Raw genomic sequence first — 19,972 nt, 5'->3', positions numbered from 1 at the left:
TGTAGTATAAACACTCTATCCACAGCTCAGGTATAGTATACCTTGGGCAACCTAGAGCAACTTAACTTTACATCATCACTTTTGTCATATTCATGCTTTTCTCTTTAAGTCATGTTATTGTTACCTAGCCTGTCTGTTCTAGATAAGTACAGCTGGACATTTATCATCCAGAATTATCTTCCTTGACTATTATGACTTCTTCAACTCATCCACTCCATCCTAGGGGGGAACCAATTAAACCAAAAACAAATTAAACAAATTAAAACTGGCATCTCTTCAGAATCCCAGCTTGTGCCTTAATTTCATTCTCAACGTGGATTATCTTTGCTCTTTCCACATTTCCTTTCAGATAGTGACAACACAGGTTTGCATATTAAAAGACAGTAGTAAACTTCACCAAAATTCTCTATCTTCTTCTCTTAGATTTTTAAGTATTTAAGATCTCATGTTTATTCTTCAACACAAAACTATCTACCACACTACCTCTTCCCCAAGGCCAAATTCATCATTATTTTTGCAGAGAAGGCAAACTGTGATAGTGTTTATTACACACAGCACGTAATCTGGAGGCCAAAGTTTCTTTGATTAACTTTTTTTTTTATTAAAGTGAAATTTTCATAACATAACATTGACCATTTTAAAGTGAAAAATTCAGTGAACTTGATACAATTTCTGTTCACATATTAATAAACATAGAAAGGCTGTAAATGCCTCTCCAATAATATGGAAATCCCCACTGGAAATAAAAATAGTACTAATGGGAAAGTTTAAAAGAAAATAAGAAAGAAACGAATCATCATATGAGGAAACATAGTTATGTTCCAATAATACGTTTTTACAGTAATTACTGAGGAATTGCTGAAAACTGCAAACACTAATAATAAAAAATAATAAACATGTTTTGCATTCCAAAATTTTAATACCTCTTCAATAAGTTTGGCACTTTTTCTATTCATTACCAGACCTTTTTTTGATTGGTAGTATTTTAAAAAGAGAAAGCTTTCTTATAAGAGCAGTTTTCCTATAATTTCACATTATACAAGAACCTAGTAGTCAGAAATGTGGCAGACATATTCTTTGGGCTATTTAAAAGATGGAGTTGCTGCTTTTTCATGACGCTTTTGATCACAATGATGACTATATTGATAAACAAAATAATAAAATAGCTCTGATTGCAGTAAAGATAATTTTTCATTTCTTCATTTAGCTATTTAGAAATATATTTTGTCCTCCCCCTGTGTCTGATATACTGCTAGAATTGGAGGAATAAATTATGGAAAGACACCATGTCTACTCCAGTGGCACTTATTAAGGACAAAAACAACTCTGGTATAGCCAAAAATTAAGATCTTCTTGAAACACCAAGGATCTGTGGCTAATCCCAGGTAAACACCAAATCAGTGGTAAAATCAAAATTCAAGTTCAGCTGCCCTGACTCCATTTCTAGGGTTCTATTAACTAGAACATAATACTGGCCTACCAGTAAAGTTGATAATTGCAAAAATCACAGCCTCTCCAGCCTGTTGCTCAGCCAAGATTCAAAGTTGGCAGGGCTTTCTTGATGTTTTTAGCACTTATTTTGACCTTAATATCTCTATTTTCTGTTTTGTTTTATGCCCTCCTTAATATCTTACATACTTCTCTCTGCTCCTCCACACCAACATCCCATCATTGTATTCACAGTTTCTTCTCACAAATACTGTATGAGAGTACACTACAGAGTTGGTCGTAAATGATTGATACGTGAATCCATACACAATTGTGAGATGAGTTTTCCTCCATAACTGTGCTTCTGATTTGAAACCTGTTAAAATAAAATAGAATGAGGTAATTAGAATAAACCTAACGAATACTGTCTACTGTCTACACAATGCTGAAATAAATTGGTAAGGATATTGGTGGAGAGAGTTTCTGAAGCGTCTATATTATTGGAAAAGGAAACTTGAATTTAGACTATATTGGTTCTCAAATGGTAACAGAATAGACTTCATCATTAAGGCAGAAAAATGACTCAAATTATTTTTTATGAAATACTACAAGGTGCATAAAATTAAATAAAGCTTCTGACAAAGAAGAAAAACTATGTAACATTCTGTAGAAAGTTCTTTATTTATCTTTCAACCTCTTACTAGAAGTCTATTTACCAAAAAAGCAGGAAGTATAGTGTAACAATTATTGGGTGTATATAGTGAGTACACCAGATTGAATTGTTAATGCTAAAGGAGAGGTAAGTTACTGCCACCAAGGAGTAGTAATATACCCAAATATTAATTTGGGCCTACTCTTGTGATTTTAGAAAGACTCCTCTAGTCAAATGTTTAAAAGAACAAAAGAAAATTCAAGACAAACAAGTGCCATAGAAAAGTAGGAGATATATTTTATCAAGATTTATGTTAATAAATTCACTGATCTTGGGCTAGTGAAAATGAAAGAGTTAAGTGGTGTTAAAATCAAAATATGATCATATTCAGCAGTTTGTACCATTCACACCCAATGGTGCCTACCGGAAGCAAATGAAAAGCCACTGCGTAAACTTCAAATTAATTTTATAAACATTTAAGATATAATGTTAAACACGCTATCAAAAATCATCGGGGATATAAGAAAACAAATCAACACAAATAAAAAAAGGAGAAAAAATATAATAGAAACAGACACACATGAGTATAAGACTTTGGAATTATCAAACATAGATGTTAAAGCAACTATACTCAGTATATTGTAGGATTTAAAAGGCAATATTGAGAATGTTGGAAGAAAGTCAGGAATTATAAATAGTGACAGGGTGGATTTGAGAAAGAACCAAGTTGAAATTATAGAACTGAAAAATTTACTAAACAAAATTAAAAACTTAGAAAACTGGGGCCAGTCTGGTGGCACAGTGGTTAAGTTCGCACCTTCCGCTTTGGAGGCCCGGGGTTCACTGGTTCCCATCCCGGGTGTGGACATGGCACTGCTTGGCAAGCCATACTGTGGTAGGCGTCCCACATAGAAAGTAGAGGAAGATGGGTACGGATATTAGCTCAGGGCCAGTCTTCCTCAGCAAAAAAAGGAGGATTGACAGCAGATGTTAGCTCAGGGCTAATCTTCCTCAAAAAAAAAAAACAAAAAGCAACTTAGAAAACCAATAGTGTTTTCAAGTGTTGGTGAAGATGGGGAGAAATGGCAATTTTCATAGTTTTTTCTTCTTGTGGGAATGTAAATAGTTCTATTTGGAAAGCAGAATGACAATTTCTTTTTCTTTTTTTTTTTTTGAGGAAGATTAGCCCTGAGCTAATTGCTGCCAGTCCTCCTCTTTTTGCTGAGAAAGCCTGGCCCTGAGCTAACATCTGCACCCATCTTCCTCTACTTTCTGTGTGGGATGCCTACCACAGCATGGCATGCCAAGCGGTGCCATGTCCCACCTGGGATCCCAACCTGCAAACCCCGGGCCACCAAGAAGTGGAACATGTGCACTTAACCACTGCGCCACAGGCCAGCCCCAGACAATTTCTAAAAAAATACATGAAGATGTTTATAAACTTTGATGCAGCAACTGCACTTTGAGTTAGGTGTTGTAGAAAAATTCTTGGACATGTACTCAAGAAGGCCTATATAAAGGTATGCACTATAACATTATTTAAAAGGTCAATGAATTGCTAACAACCTAATTGCCACCAGTAAGGCAATGGATGAATAAATTGGTGGTCTGTTTGTATAATGGAATACCATTGAATAAGTGGATGTTGAGTGACTGAAACAAATTGTACAAGATTATGTAAGGGTGCTAATATATATTTAAATTTAAAACAAGTGGAAAATACCATGGTTTACAGACAATACGTAGATAGGTAGCAAAGTGTCAAAATCTAGATAAAATTGATATTCACCAATTTCAGTATAGAAGTAACTTCTGGAAAGAAATAGAGAGAAAAGGTGGTATCAACTGCATCGGCCACATTGTATTTATTTAAGAGAAAAGAAGATGACGTGAATATGTCCCAATGTGTCCAAATGTCAACATAAGTTGTTAAATCGAGATGGTAGGTATAGAGTGTTGACAACATTGGTCTCTGCATTTGCCTATTTATTAGCACAGTCATAAAAACATACAAACAAACTATTAAAACAATGATAAAAAAACATAATGGAAGTTTTTATAGCAGGTTAGCCACAGATTAGAAAAAATTAATGAACTAGAAGACCGATGAGAGTGAATACCTAGATTACAGCAAAAAGAGAAAAAAGCAAATGAGACATATAGGATATGAGAATGGGTCTATAATGCGTGTAACTGGAATCCCAGAAGAAGAGAAGAAAGACATCGAGGAGGCAACATTTGGAGCAAGCATAGCTGAGAATTTTCCAAAGCTGAAAAAAGACATCAGATTTCAATCATCTATTACCTTCAAACAGCTGATCTTTCAAAAAAACAATAAAAAAGAGAAAAAAATAATAGCATCTTTGAACGGCTGAAAGAAAAATAATACAAATCTCTAATTTTATACTTGAAAATATTTTTTAGAAAAGTTGAAATAAAGACAGTGTTAGACAAACAGAAAACTTAACCCTAAAACTTCAAATCTAAAGGAAATAGTAAAGAATAGTCTTCAAATTTAAGTAAATGATTCAAAATGGAAAGTAGGAGAGGCAGAAAGGAATAAGAAAATGAAAATCATAAATATGTGGGGAAATCTAGATTAAGTGACTGCGTAAATCTATACATCTAGTGTTTTCTAGGGCTATATGTTTTTCAATCTAAGAGACCATAAACTGTTGATGTACCATTTATTTAATCTAATACTGTGAAATAAACTCATCCAAGATAAAAATTTAATAGAAAACAAAGGACTATTTTAGTGCAAGAATAAATAAAAAATAAAACTGCCAAACAGAAAAGTATTAAAATACACAAAAGTAATAGCATGCCAATCAGGGACGTAGTAAAGAGAGTACAGGAATATTCTAAGATTTTATACTGCCCAGGAAGAACGTAAAAAGGCCAATTAATATTAGACTTTGATGGTGAAGAAGTCATGCAATCTGTGGAGTAACTACCAAAAAGTTAGTAAGAGTAAATTCCAAATTGATATAAAAATTACAGACTAATAGAAAGTACTAAATCAGTCTAAAATAAGGAAAGAAAAAGAAAAAGTAACACTGAATAGACCATACACTGTAAGATTTAATAATTCTAAATCTATCTGTGCCTGATAATGTGGCTCCAACACATCAAATAAAATGTTTACAGAATTCTAAGTAGAATACAATGGAAAATTTTAATACAATTCTCTCAGTATGAGAAGAAGCAGACAAAAATCAGGGAATTGCCATCACAATGAATATGTTTTCTGATTATAATGGAATAAGGCTGAAACCTAAAGTAAAGAGATAACTAGAAACACACATATACTTATAAATTAAGAATTACATTTTTAAGTAACTCATGAGTCAAAGAAAAACTCATAATGGAAATTAGGAAGTATTTTGAACTGAATGACAATGAAAATACATTAAAATGATAGCCTTAAATGCACATAGTTGAGAAAAAGAAAGGGTAAACTGTGTGTGTCTAGCATCCATACAAGAAGTTAGAGAGAGAACAGCAAATTCAACACAAAGAAATTGGATGGAAGAAAGTAATAAAGATGAGAACCGAAACTAATGAGAGAAAGGAAAAAAAGGCACACAGGGAAAAAAGAGAGAGCAACAACAAGCCAAAAGTTTTTTCTTTGAAAAGACTAATTAAATTGGAAAACTACAACTACTGAGATTGAAAGAAGAAAAAGAAGAAAGAAATAGAGGTGCACACACACATGAATAATAGAAACTTCAAAGGAGAATATAATTTCATATTCTGCAGATATTAAAAAAAATAATGAATGACAATTGCAGTAAGGAGGACCTCAGCACTTTGTACTGGTTAATTTTATGTGTAAACTTTATTGGCCACAGCCAGATAAAATTATTTCCGAGTGGGCCGTTTGAATCAGTGGACTCAGTAAAGTGGATGGCCCTCCTTAATGTGGGTGGGCATCAACCAATCCACGGAGGGCCTACACAGAACAAAAAGGGAGAAGAAAGAGAAATTTGTTCCTTTTTCTGCTTCACTGCCTGAGCAGAGACATTTCATCTCGTCTCATCTTCTCCTTCCCTGGCACTGGGAGTTACACCATCGGCTCCCTGGTTCTCAGTTCTTCATACTTGGACTAAATTACACCACAGGCTTTCCTGGGTCTCCAACTTGCAGACAGCAGACTGTGGGACTTCTCAGTCTCCATAATCATGTAAGCCAGTTCCTCATAATAATTCTCCATATATAAATTATTCCTCATCATGTGTGTATTAGTCAGGGTTAGAATTGAGAAGCTTGTTTCTCTGGAAACACAATGAGGAAGACTTTATAACCATGCAAATGTGCAATATGTTTTAAAAACTTTATAAAACATGAAATGTACTTGCTTTTAAAATTAACGATAATAGCATGTATCACACACTGTGTATAAGACACTATGCTAAGTGTTTTTATCTCCTTTATCTAAAAATACTAAGAGGTGGGTACTATTTTTTTTCTCATTTACAGATGAAGAAAGAGGGGCTCGGGTGCCTTAAGCAACTTATCCAATTTTACACAGTGAGTGGGCCAAACATTAACTCAAGCTGAGAACTGACTTCAAAACCTATGCTCTTAACCACAGTTTAACACTGAATGACAGTGATTGTTCCTTACTGGACAACTTCAAACAAACGCCCTTCTGGTAGGAAAGCTGAGGGAACTCTTGTGTTGATAGCTTTAGATGGCCACTTAGCCCTTTTGACTATAACGTCCTCCTCTATGTTCTTGTTTCCTTTTTTCCTGGCTCAGTCTTTCTCTCTCTCCATCACTCTGTGTCTTTGTCTCTCTCTTTCTTTACATGGTCAACAAATCAGCTTCTTAACTTCTTAGCATGCTCTCACCTCTCTGAGAAAGAAAGAAAGAAAGCTTTGTTTTTCCAGATACTTACAAGTTAGAAGAGAATATTGAGCCATCCTCCCAGAGCCATGGGCCTTCCTTCTGATGGCGAGAAAGTCCTATCCAAAATGAATTATCAGGTTGGGAAGACACTTGCCTTGCTATAAATTCCTGTAGGGAAGCATAAATACAAATACCCGTCAAGGAGAGAGACGTAGAGATAGAGACGATAGAGATAGAGAGACAAAGACAGAAGAGACAGAGAGACTCTTACAGACATTGAGAAAAAGACAATAGATTAAATCACCTTGATGAAGGATGCATGCATACACTGGCTTAAACCGAGAGAAAAGTGCTGATTCTTGAATGCCATTGAGTGTTGCAAAAGGCATGTTTCATTTCTTGAGTCATTATTGTTTAATTTTTCAATAAAGGATAGATCCCTAATGTCAAATTGTGCTGTCTCCATTCAGCTATCTGACAAAATCCAAGGATGACAGAGTCCCTAGGCAATTTCCATAGATGACAGAGCACTATCTTAGCCTCAAACTGTAAATAAAAATTTACACAACCTTAGTTAAACACTTCTCCGAGTTAGATTACAACTTAAAAATAATTTAGTACCACTGCATGTTTTATGAATAAGTAATCTGAGGTTTAATGATGATATTTGAATTGTTAACAAATATAGCATAATACAGTAGCAATTATAGCAAAGTCTAAAAACCAGAAAGACTTCCAGCCTCATTCTCTTTCTTTGCCATGCATCTACTTCCATTAATTTTCAGATGAACTACAACTATTGGGTAAGATGTGACAGAAACGAAAAAAACTGAGACTAGTAAAAGTAAGTGGAGAAGTTATAGATTGTTTTAGTTTATAGTATAGGATGTTTCCTGACTATTAACCACTTATGATAATAGCCTATCTGAGTTCTATCCTTCATTAATGATGGATTGTAAGTCCCGCTTTTTCTGTAGAATTTTCTCTGTCAACAGAGATCTCTCTGAATTCTTATCACATTTGTTGCCAATATCAGATATTTAACTTTTAATAGCTGTTGATTGTTTCTTTTTTTCTTACAAATTACATGAGCATTGCAATAGCAAGTTTAATTTTTTAACTTCTTTGCCTTTCCCAGTATTTTGCAAGGAGTAAAGGATTTATAAATGCATATTACAATTGCTGCTACTTTTCTTGATAATTATGATAAGGGGGATAATTTTCCATTTTAGCCCACCAAATTTAAAAAGTGAACTCCAAACCCATAAAAATGAGTAGTGGCCTGATTATTATAGTCGTGCAAACTTGAGAGCATTTGAAAAGATTTGTTTTAAGGTGAAATGTGTTTATTTTTTAAATTAATTAATTAAAAATAGCATAAATTATATGCTTTACCTGCTTAATGCATGCTATTATAATTATGGAGAATATTAAAGACTTCCTCTTAGGGAAAATTATCATTACATAGAAACTACTTCTGTTTTTCCGCTCGGTATAGACCACAGATAATTATAATTGAAATTGGCACTTACTAATTCTTTTGAGCTGTCTATCTTCAGGAGTGTAGAGCCCAGTTGAGAGCACTGCCTTTTACTTCTATCCCATGAATCTAATGATGTACTAAACAGATAACAGCTATTCTCATGCATGATCCAGTTAGGGGGACAAGAGCTGACAAGAACTCCTGGAAATAAAAGATAAGCACAATGAGGTTCATATGATAAAAATTCACTCTTTCAGTGCAAGCACCATTCAGCCTGAGGAAACTTCATAAATAATCAATGAATTGCAAATAATATACTTTATTTTCAATTCAAATAATAGGGATGTTATTTTACAGAAGAGACAACATTAAAATCCCCCCTTCATTTAAAATTTAAAAATTGAGAACTATAAACAGCGTTTTAGACAGTCAACTCTCCTTTCCTTCTTGACATGTCTTCCATTCCTTCAAATTCATCCCAGAATTCCCTTTATCAATGATAACTCTTAAAAAGAATCAACTTCAAGTTAATCATTGAAGAATACAGTAATTTCATATTAACGTTTTTTACAAGTGTGAGATCCATTTCAGAATGCAACTCTCCAAGTGAGAAAAGTAGAAGAGCAATTATTCACATTACATAGTATCTCTGTTTTGTATTATTAGCTACTTGATACAAATAGTGATGAGGTATGGGTCCAAAGATAGAAAATTGAAGTCAAAATATTGTCATAGTCAGTTATAATGCAATTGAAAATAAAGGTCAAGTGTATATAAAATCGTAATGAAATTGTGTGATTAAAGAAAAACAAGTTTAACCAGACTTTTCAGGAATATATCTGTTAGGTCTATCTCTTTTGCATATGTTTAATTTAGCCTCAATTCTTAGCACCATTTTTCCTTCTTTCCTTTTTCTCTCTTTCTTCCTTTCTGATGTCCTGTTTCTTATTCTAATTATATCACTTAAAAATGTCAGTTCCCTAAAGGGAGAGAGCATTTCTCTCCTTCACATTAAATTATACAATCTCCTATAGGCTTAAACGCATAGCCAGTTATAAACTAGTCACTGATTTGAAGAAAACAAAAACAAAAACAAAAATGACTTAGAACTGTTCAGCCAAGTACATGGGGTATTTACAATATCACTTTACTGTTTACATGATGGGGCGTATTGTACTGAGATAATACTACCTGTCTGCCTGCCTTCCTTGAATGCATAATCACCGCATTTAAAATACTGTCTTCATTCCCTCTGTTCCAGGCCTTAGTAACAAGAATTAACCCTCCTGAATCAAGGGTTCTGTTAATCCTTTAACTCTTCCCTTGCCTTTGGTTGTGAGAGTCTTGGTGGGAGCCACACTCTCTTCTAAAGATGATTGTGTAGATTGACTGCAGCTCTCTTTATTTCTCGATGGAAAGTTGTCGTTCTTCAATGGGTTGCTCCCTGAATTGGATCTCCAAATAGCTTCATATACCAACAACAATAATAATGACAAGGAAAAAAAAGTCACTCTACTATGTTTGAAAATTAAAATCCCAAAACTCGTATTTTTCCTGGAGTATAAAGGGATACATTGTTGATTAACGATAAATAGAAAATACATTGCTGATGGAGAGGTAAAGATAGAAATAGATAGATAGATAGATAGATAGATAGATAGATAGATAGATAGATAAACGGAAAGATTAGATGACAGATAGATTAGATGGATGGAAAGAAAGAAATAACTACTACGAAGGATGTGTAGTACAAAGAGAAAAATGATATAGAGAAGAAAGACTTTGAGGGAGAAAATAAGAGGCAAATGGAATACAGTCCGTTGGAGCCAAGATGGATTTGAAATAGTAATAAAACTACATTTCTTCTATTTGAAAATGGGAGCTTCTTCAGAACCTTCCCAGCATCTGTAACAAATATATACTCAATAAACATTTGACTAATTAAGGAATCTAATGGAGGCTCTCTAAAGGCACAATAATACTTTATTGACAATAAAATGCATGAGATTTAAAATCTAACATTTATTCATCCATCACAAAATATCTACTTAACACTTAGTAAGAGCCTCAGGTAATTCTTGGTATATCCAAAGGAGATTAGATTAAAGATTAGATAGAAAACAATTTCCTTAAATCATGAGACTCATAAAAATAGCTTGTAGTCTCTTTAGAGACTTTATTTCAGTAGGAAGATAAGTACTATATTGTACTTCCTTTTTCAGCTCCACTGGTTTCCTTCCATTAATTTATCCTGGGACTTCCACAGCTTTGAAACCAGCTATTCAAGGAGGGTAGTAGACCATATAGTTAAGAGTATGAGTTTTTTAGATAATTCACCTGAATTTCTAATCATGATCCCACCACTGACTGCTTTATGACCCTGGAAAAACAAAATAAACTCTCATTCTGTCACCTCCCTTATAAATAAAATGAGAATTAGTAGTACCAATTCAATAGGGTTAATATACAGATTAAATTTTATTATGCATATCAAGCTTTTAAAGAGTGCCTGGAACATTATAAATGCTTATGAAATATCTGTTGTTAACCTCCTCCACCAATACTCACCCATAGTACCCAGGACCACAGCTATCACCAGTATTACTAAACACAGGATTCCCAAAGTCACTGCAATGGGACACCAACGAGGAGATGCAGCACAAGTTCCTGAGGAGCCAGAGGGAGCAGAAATTAAATGAAGAAATAGAATGATGGATCGAAAATCACTTTAATTCTACAGTTCATCAAAACCTGGCAAATTCTAGGGGCTGGCTCCATGGCCGAGTTGTTAAGTTCATGCGCTCTTCTTCAGTGGCCCAGGGTTTCACCCATTCAGATCCTGGGTGCAGACATGGCACCGCTCATCAAGCCATGCTGAGGCGGCATGTCACATAGCACAACCAGAAGGACCTATAGCTAGAATATACAACTATGTACTGGGGGGCTTCAGGGGGAAGAAGAAGAAGATAAAAAAAGAAGATTGGTAACAGATGTTAGCTCAGGAACCAATCTTCAAAAAATAAAAAAATCTGGCAAATTCTAAAGTTAATCACTGATACCCAGATACTCTAGTCATCTAGGATTAGTCTGGATTTTTCTCCACTTTAGCATACCTCTTAGGGTTCTGCAATTGTAATTTGGGCACAGTGTCTTGTTATTTATGCAGTCCTGATTTAAGTTTCACACTGATGTCCATGGGTCTTGACACTACCAGGATCCTTGAAATCCCACTTATTATTAGAAAAGGCAGTTTAATGTAGGGGAAATAGCATTGGTTACTAAAAGCAACCTTCCCTTTTCACTCATTTGTTGACTTAGGCAAATTACTTCCTTTATTTTTTCATTTCTCTTTGTGGAAAATTGGAGTAACAATACTTCAAAAGATATTATTGTGGGTATTAAATGAGCTAACACACGTAAAAATCACCTAGTTTAGAGACAACGAGCACATTACAGGTAACTCACTGTCCACACATATGCATAAACTCACAGTTGCCTCCCTACCTCTTGCATCATCCAATTTTTTCACTCTTCCGCAACAGATTGCCCAAGGGAAAAATTGCGTTAAGCGGTGAAAGGAAAATAATTGTGCAATGTGATTTTACCAGAAAGCAGAAGAGAGCAAATTCTGATGTCAAAACCTGTAAATAATCTCTCTGTTGATAACAGGGAATTCGTTTTATGCTAACATCACCACAGCAAGAACATAGCTCTACCTTTGACTGAGAATAAGCAGTGCAAGCATTTCAGAAAATTGTCAAATAGGAGAATGGGAGGAGACTAAATGACTCATTCTATGAAGAGAGAGATCTTTTAATGCCCTTCTCCATATTTCACTCCTTTTATATTTTGTTTAAGACTCATGTCTTCCTAATTGACTTGCTTTTGTTTAAAAAAAAAATCCAAATTAATCTCTTACCACAAAAATCATATCAGATTCAGGATTCTAAACTCTATGACTTCTGACTTCCTTTCGGCCTTTACCACAAAATCATGTTTGGTTTTTTTACCTCACCTGCCTTGCATCCTTTCATTCTTTGCTCCAATATCCTGATGTTGTTCATATACACTTCTTTAAGTTTCCTTGACCTCCATTCTACAATTCACTACTCTCTATCAAAAGGAACAAGTCACTCCCATTGACATTCTTTCATCTTTACATTTCATCACACTTATTACCAGCTCCTTCCTGCTGAAGTGCCTATTTCTATAGAATATAGAAATTGTATTTTCTGCCATCATAATAGTTAATGTAAATACTAATAATTAATTAATCATTGAATGGTTGCATGAGAAAAGTTTTAGTGTATATTCAAATTATCTTCAGTGATTTCTGAAAACCTTTCAAAACATATTAATAAAATCCCTACAATCACATCTCTCAAATTTTCTCCCCATATGGGTTTTAGTTGATGAAAATGAGAATTTTGAAGGCAGAAAGAAAAAATACCTTTCTCTGAGACCACAGGCCTCCTGGTGATGTCTCGAGAGCTGAAGTCTAACTGAGTATATCCATCTTCATCCAAATTTTCTAACCCAAAATGGTATTCCATTGTTCTACTGAGTTCCTGAATTGACATAGCGTTTGAGAACTCTCTCCTCTCTTCTCCTAACATAACTGCCTGTGGACAAAAGAGAATCTATGAGTCAAATCATGTGGGACAGTTATTTACTGAGCTTTAACAAGTTGAGCTTAAGTCGTCCAACCAGATATCCAAAAGCAGGAAATGAAAACTATGCTGTGGTAATTTCCCATTTGTATTTTTAGATCCTGTTTCTGATGCTAATGACTCAAGAAAATCATAAGGCAGTACAATAGATAAATCTTCATTTCAGACCAAATATAAGAAAAATGAAGAGATTAATGTCTTATGCTGCTTTCATTATTCTCTCACAACTGAATTTGATATTATTAATTGACTTGACCTGTGTAAACTATTAAACAATTTTGGAACCTTGAGCTCACCAGTACTTCACTATAACTATCCATTCATTCATTTATTCATGTACTTGCTTATTCAGTAAACATTTATAGAATGCCCATCTTTTCAATTGGCAGGAGCTGGGGATACAAGGATAAACGATACCTGTGGAGAAGCTCATTGTCTAACAGAGGACACCTACAGATAGGTATATAAAGGATGCCATAAGGAGGTACACTGTTGTAACAACAGAGAGAGGAAACAAATCTCTTCAGGATTTGTCAGAGATTAATAACACAAAGTGGTAAATTATTTTTTGAACAATTACTATGAGCTAAGTACTACTTATTGCACATGTTTTCTCATTCAATCTCAGTTTTCCAACAAGTCAGTGTGGGGGGTATTATTATTCTTATTTTCAAATCAAGAAAATGAGACATAGAAATTTTAGTCTCTTGCACAGTTTTAAGAAGCTAATAAAAATATTGAAGCCAGGAACCAAACCAAAGTCTACTCTTGCTGCAAAACTCATGGTCTTTTCTGTTATTCTGCACTGCCTCCTTCACCATTACATACACTTATGTTGCAAGTAGCTGGTTATGGAAAATTCTCCAACTGAAATATTATGCTAAATGTTTGATTTTTTTTTCCTCTCTTCCAATTTCCACAATAATGTCCAAATTAATGCAATGTGGAAAAGGCTTCTCACTGCTGGAAACTAGAGAGGTATCCAACCCATTTATAAGACTTTGGAGCAGAAGAATGAAGGAGACTTCTGTTGTCAAAGATAAACAAAGCCAGACACTCATTAAAGCCGTGAGAACAGATTTCATTCAGTAATACTATTACAGTAGAGAAGAGAGCCCAGCATGAACTGAACTCAACTTCCCCAAAACAAAAGACTGGAGACTTTTTAAAGGCTGGGCTGTTCTAGGAGAAAGGCACAGAGTGGTATTAAGAGAGGGTTAATCCATGTGACTAGGCTGTCTGGATTTGTTAATTGGTGTTTATCCAGAAGGGAGACGAACTTCTTCTTTTTCTTTTTGCTGAGGAAGATCTGCCCTGAGTTAACATCTGTTGCCAATCTTCCTCCTTTTTTCTTTTCTATGAGCCGCTGCCACAGTATGGCCACTAACAGATGAGTAGTGTAGGTCCAAACCTGGGATCCGAACCTGGGCCACACAAGTGGAGTGTGCCAAACTTAACCACTAGGCCACCGAAGCCAGCCCAACTTCTACTTTTATGAGAGGAGGCAGTAGTTCATGTTGAAGCAAGGTGGCCTCCACTGAAGCTAGGTTGTTATCCTCCTACAGAGACTAAGAGTGTAAAAGTCTCTAACTCCCTGAATGGCTGCATTTCAAAGAGATGGCTCTCAGGTCCTCAAAGAAACAGTTTTGGATAGTAGATTTACATCTCAAGGGGGTAGAGAAAGGATCTATAATTGCAAGCTTCCTAAAGTAACTGCTCTAAGAGGGGATCCAGGGACCTGCTTATCTGTCTATCACCAAGTTTTGACTAGAACAAACAGTAAATTCTCCTAGAAGCATTGAGCTTTCTCAGGTAGGCATTTTAAGAGGAGCTGGGGTCATCCTAGGAACTTGGCCTTAAGCTGCAAGAAACCATGCTAGAATTTGTCAAGTGTCTTAGTGCAGAGGTTTGGATGAAGTTGTTATATGCTGAGAATTCTGGAGTTCTCACCAACAACATATGCAAGTGTAAGAGAGTTCAGCGGAAAATAAATGAGTTTCTATTTCTTACCCAGGCCACCACAAAAGTTTTACTAAGGGGCCAGCCAGGTAGTGTAGTGGTTAAGTTCACGCACTCCACTTCAGTGGCCCAGGCTTCACCCGTTCAGATCCTGGTCGTGGACCCACGCATCATTCATCAAGCCATGCTGTGGTGGCATCCCACATAGAACTAGAATGACCTACAACTACTATATACAACTATGTACTGTGGCTTTGGGGATTAAAAAAAAGGTGGAAGATTAGCTCAGGGCCACTCTTTCTCACCAAAAGAAAAAGTTTTACTGACTTTTTGTAGACACATTGCAAAGTAGTAATGTGGATCTAATCTCAACATCCATCAGTTGATCATCTTTCATTCTAGAATGCAGCCCTTGGAAAGCAGAGGATAGTTGGAAAGCAGGGGATTTTTTCACAGAGTGAATAAATTGGCTCAAGGAAGAAGTCAGCCTACTAAATACAACTAGAGAGTCATAATGAGGGAAGCACCTTCCAGGCAATAATAAAAGCCTGGCTTTTTACTGTCAATTCAGACCCTCAATGGGAGGATCTTTATGCAATAACTTTTAATTTTGACGACTACCTTCCTCTATTTAATTACAGTCCTACAAAAAAATTGGCTAAGTTGTCAAAGAAATTTTTCAATAAATGTAAACTTTAGTCTTCTCTTTTTGTCTGAGACTAAAACAACTGAACAGCAATTACACAAATTATTGATAAACTAGGAAAAAAATCCCTCAGCATTTCAAGGGGCAGGAAGAGGTTGAGGAGAAACAGTCTAAGTATTCACAGAAAAATACCCCTGCTTAAATTTTAATGTAAGAAACAGGTGAAAAACAAAATAATTTAACGTAAAAAAACCCAAAACCCCTGAAAACAACAATGAATTATCTAATTCATATTCTCCGTGAAATTTGACAAAAAATTGCATCCATCCAGCAAGTTTTTTCTTCAAAGAAAAATGAGGAACCTGACAAGAGCTCTTAGAAATGAAAAACACATTTTATAAACTAAAGCTACAATTAATTGAATCGAGTCGGATTGAATATTACATCAATAAAACAGTCAACAGAACTGCATTCAGAATAGCTGAATTAGAATTTGTCATGCTGTCATTTCTACAAATATTAAGCTGTTGTTAACAGTAGTGTTTGCTGTCAGAATTAAATCTCAAAAAATAATATCCTTCCCAAATAAATATCTATTTTAGTAGATGTACTAGAATGAGTGTTAGATCAGCAAAAAGAAACACAGGAGAGTCTGAGGCATATATCCAATGTGACTTTTTGGAAAACTTTTACAAATAAATGAAAAAAGAGAAATAAATAAAGATACAAACTTATAGAAATAAATGAATAAGTTAATTTATTAGAAAACAAGATTATTAAAAATAAACTAAGTATTCACTTAAGAACCATTGTAGAAAAAACAACGTAAGTCTTCAGGATTCAACATTCTAAAGTACCTTCTCCACTGATGTTTACAAGTTTCAGAAAAAATCCCCAAATTTCACCTCCAATTTTAATGCTAACTGGAGGTTCTCCTCCCTTCATCCCTCACTCTCTTCTGTCCTTTCTCCATATGTCCATTAAACAATTAAATATCTACTGAACATTTGCTATCTTCTCAGAAGTCTAGATACAAAGAAGCATGAGGCCCAATCTCCATCCTAATTGGTTTCACGTTATATTTGGAGGATAAAGACAAAATTTTATTTAAATCGTTTATGCATTCCCTGGTTTGGGCAGACCACAAAAATTACTTAGCTTTATTCACAGCACTCCTCCCAGTGTTAGTTTTCTGCTTTCTACAAGTGAAGTAATTGAATGGAATCCTTTCTTAGAGTGCCTAAAAAAATTTTAAGGAAACCAAAGGCTCTCTTTATAATCAATAAATACCTCACAGTGAACATGTGCCCTTCACCATCTTTTCCCAATCTACCTTCTCTTTTCTGAATCTGTTTATGTTCCAGCTACCTACTGTTCCAGCAGTTTCCTGGTTTCAGTTTGCTGCATTGTTCACATTTCACGTAGAACCTCTACTATCCCAACCCAGCGCCTTTTCCTCTACTTTATTGGGGAAGGGGGGAGTGTATATAGGGTATGTAAACATCACTCTCACATGTCACTTGTATTTAAATCTTCCAGGTCTCCCCAAGGAAGAGATGATATGTATGTGGCATTTTCTTATTGTTAGATGCTTATAACCACGCTCGTCATTAATCTTTGAGTTCCTTGAGCAGTGATGTACCTAGCACATTCAACACCTGCAACAGTTCTTTCAGGGTGTTTTACTTCCCTCTCTTCTATATAAAAAAATAATTTTCATTAATAAACATGAAAAGGAATGAGTGGTAATAATGGCCATAAAATAAATATAGGTAGTGAATATTTTTTATTTAACTTGGTATAAAAAATCATACCAGTAAAAATAAAAATGTGCATATAAATAAAAATAAATGTTATCATACAAACTAATTTTTAATTATATAGATAACGTCTTTTCAATTATATTGATGCATTTTTTGGAAAGGGAGAAAGAATTTATACCTATATATAGGTATGTCACAGTAATAAATAATAATATTACAATTTTTGCTTTAGACCCTTACCTTCTCCAAATTTGTCAATGGTGTTATCAAAATTAATCTTTTTTACATGTTCATGTTGAGTAGTGTAACCAGACACATCAATTTGTCTTTGCTCATTATTGACTGAAGATCACTTTTTGCTCATTTTAATTCTGAAAAGTTTCTTTCACCGAAGCAACAGATGTGTAGATAGGAAAAAGATTTATACATAGGATATGTTTGGCAAAGATTTATAAAAATCCAATTTCACAATTACTCCAGAAATTGCAGTATTTCGCATGTCTTTATTTCTTCACGATCAATTTTAGAAGCTTTCAAATGTCTCTGCAAGTTGAAAAGTTATATAAATACAAATGATAATTACAAATGGTCTCATAGAATGACAGTTGAAGTAGCTAAAGTTCTGTTTCTTTGACTTTATAATCACTGTGCAATGCTATCAATGTTTATTTTAAATCTACCCTTTAAACATAGAATATTCCATAATGAGTAATTGCAAATAATGCAAATTGAGTAAGTGGTATTCTGAGTGAACTTAACCAATTCCGGATCATTCCACTGTTCCAAAGCCACGTATGTCAGTATAACTGGGATTCTGTGAATTAACTTCCATGTAGAAAACAATGTTTACTGAAGCATGCTAACTTGAAGCATATACATACAAGAATATGTGTATATTTTTACATACATATACAGTCAATCCTCATTATTTGTGGATTCCAGAATTGCGAATTTGCCTACTTGCTAACATTTATTTGTAATCCTAAAATCAATACTCACAGCACTTTCCCGGTCATTCACAGGCATGAGCAGAGCAGCAAAAAATCTAACTCATCCAACATGCACTATCCTTGATGAGTTTGACAGGCAACATTCTGCCTTCTTGTTCCAGCTTTCATACTGTAAATGAATGTCCTTTTCGTAGTCTATTTAGGGCCATATTTTTTTCATTTTTGCACTTTTTTGTTGGTTGTGTCACTGTTTAAAATGCCCTCAAGCATAGTACTAAAATGCTGTCTAATGTTCTTAAGTTCAAGAAGGCTGTGATGTGCTTTATGGAGAAAATACATGTGCTAGATAAGCTTTAATCAGACACAAGTTATAGTGCTGCTGGCTGTGAGTTCAATGTTAGTGAATCAGGAATACATACTAGCCAAGGTGTCTTTAAAGAGAAATATACATAAGACAAGTTTGTATATTGATCTATTGACAAAAAGTGTTGTGAGCTGACACTCACGGGAGCCTACCTTTATATTTCTCCTTGGAGCAATAGTTATTCAGTGTTCTCTGTGACTTCACAGAACATAACTACACAAATAACAAGAATTGACTGTGTAGATAGATAGTTTTAAAACTCAATAGTAAACACAATAATTGTTTAAAACTTTGGGCAACAAAAGATATTTTCAAGCAACATTTTATCACTGACATTTTTTAGTATTGCTGCTACATGGTGATATAAAAGCAGACTAACTTTTTAATAAATTTTATTACTTTTTAAATTCTCTACAGATAATTCACCACCCCATTATTGCCTTCTGAACTCTCTTGGCTATATCTTCTCTGGTCCATAAGGATCTAAATACTCTGGTGCATATCTTTCTAAATTCATTTCCTAATCATCTCCCTTCAGCGTCCATAGTCTTGAAACACTGACCTTCTTTTTTATCACAGAACACATCAATTTGTTGCCGTCTCAGAGACTTTGCATTTATACTTTGGGTGAAATTCTTTGTCTTGAGAACATTGCATGGTGGGATTTTTCTTTATAATCAGTTTTCATTCAAACATCACCCTCTCTGGGAGGTCTTCCCTGATTACTCAACATGAAGCAGAATATGACCAGGGTGACTGTCCATCGCTCTAGATCACATCATACAGCATTTTTTTCTTCAAAGCACTTCATACTATATGAGTATATCTCATTATCTCATCTGTTTATAATTAGACTCACCCCATCCACATGTTTGTAAGCTTCACAAGTTAAGAATCTTGCTTGTCATGTTCATTGATATATCCCAAGAAGCTAGAGTAGCTTCGGATTCAGTGTAGGTTATCAATAAATATATGTTAGGTCAATGTATAAGTAAAATCACAAAAATAAATAAAGATATTTTTAAATTAATATATGTACAAAATATATAGGTACATTCATATATTATAGGCTAAATTACCCAATTTTATTGTCTGATTCAGTTTATCAACTCCAAAAGGACAAGCATTCTCTGTCTATAGATGTCCTGTGTCCAATGTCTGGTACATGCCTCAGAAGTCTTGTCCACTGGGGAAAATAGACAA

General features: G+C 34.6%; 1 protein-coding gene across 2 annotated transcripts; it reads right to left on the bottom strand.

Moving 5' to 3' along the window:
* Positions 1-645: 645 nt before the first annotated feature.
* Positions 646-13,041, bottom strand: CLEC7A (C-type lectin domain containing 7A). 2 transcript variants are annotated; one of them, XM_046682103.1, is made up of 6 exons: positions 12,868-13,041; positions 10,986-11,084; positions 9,745-9,882; positions 8,467-8,618; positions 6,984-7,102; positions 646-1,804 (listed from the first exon to the last, which is right to left on the bottom strand). In XM_046682103.1, the coding sequence occupies exons 1-6, from the start codon at positions 13,031-13,033 to the stop codon at positions 1,678-1,680; spliced, it is 801 nt and encodes a 266-aa protein (XP_046538059.1). In that variant the 5' UTR covers positions 13,034-13,041; the 3' UTR covers positions 646-1,677. The 2 variants fall into 2 exon arrangements, with proteins under 2 accessions (XP_046538059.1, XP_046538057.1); XM_046682101.1 differs by lacking the exon at positions 9,745-9,882.
* Positions 13,042-19,972: the final 6,931 nt, after the last annotated feature.

Source organism: Equus quagga, chromosome 1 (assembly GCF_021613505.1).
Source record: "Equus quagga isolate Etosha38 chromosome 1, UCLA_HA_Equagga_1.0, whole genome shotgun sequence".
Classification (NCBI taxonomy): domain Eukaryota; kingdom Metazoa; phylum Chordata; class Mammalia; order Perissodactyla; family Equidae; genus Equus; species Equus quagga.
Note: the sequence above shows the minus strand (reverse complement) of the source record. Positions and strands in the feature narration are given on the sequence as shown.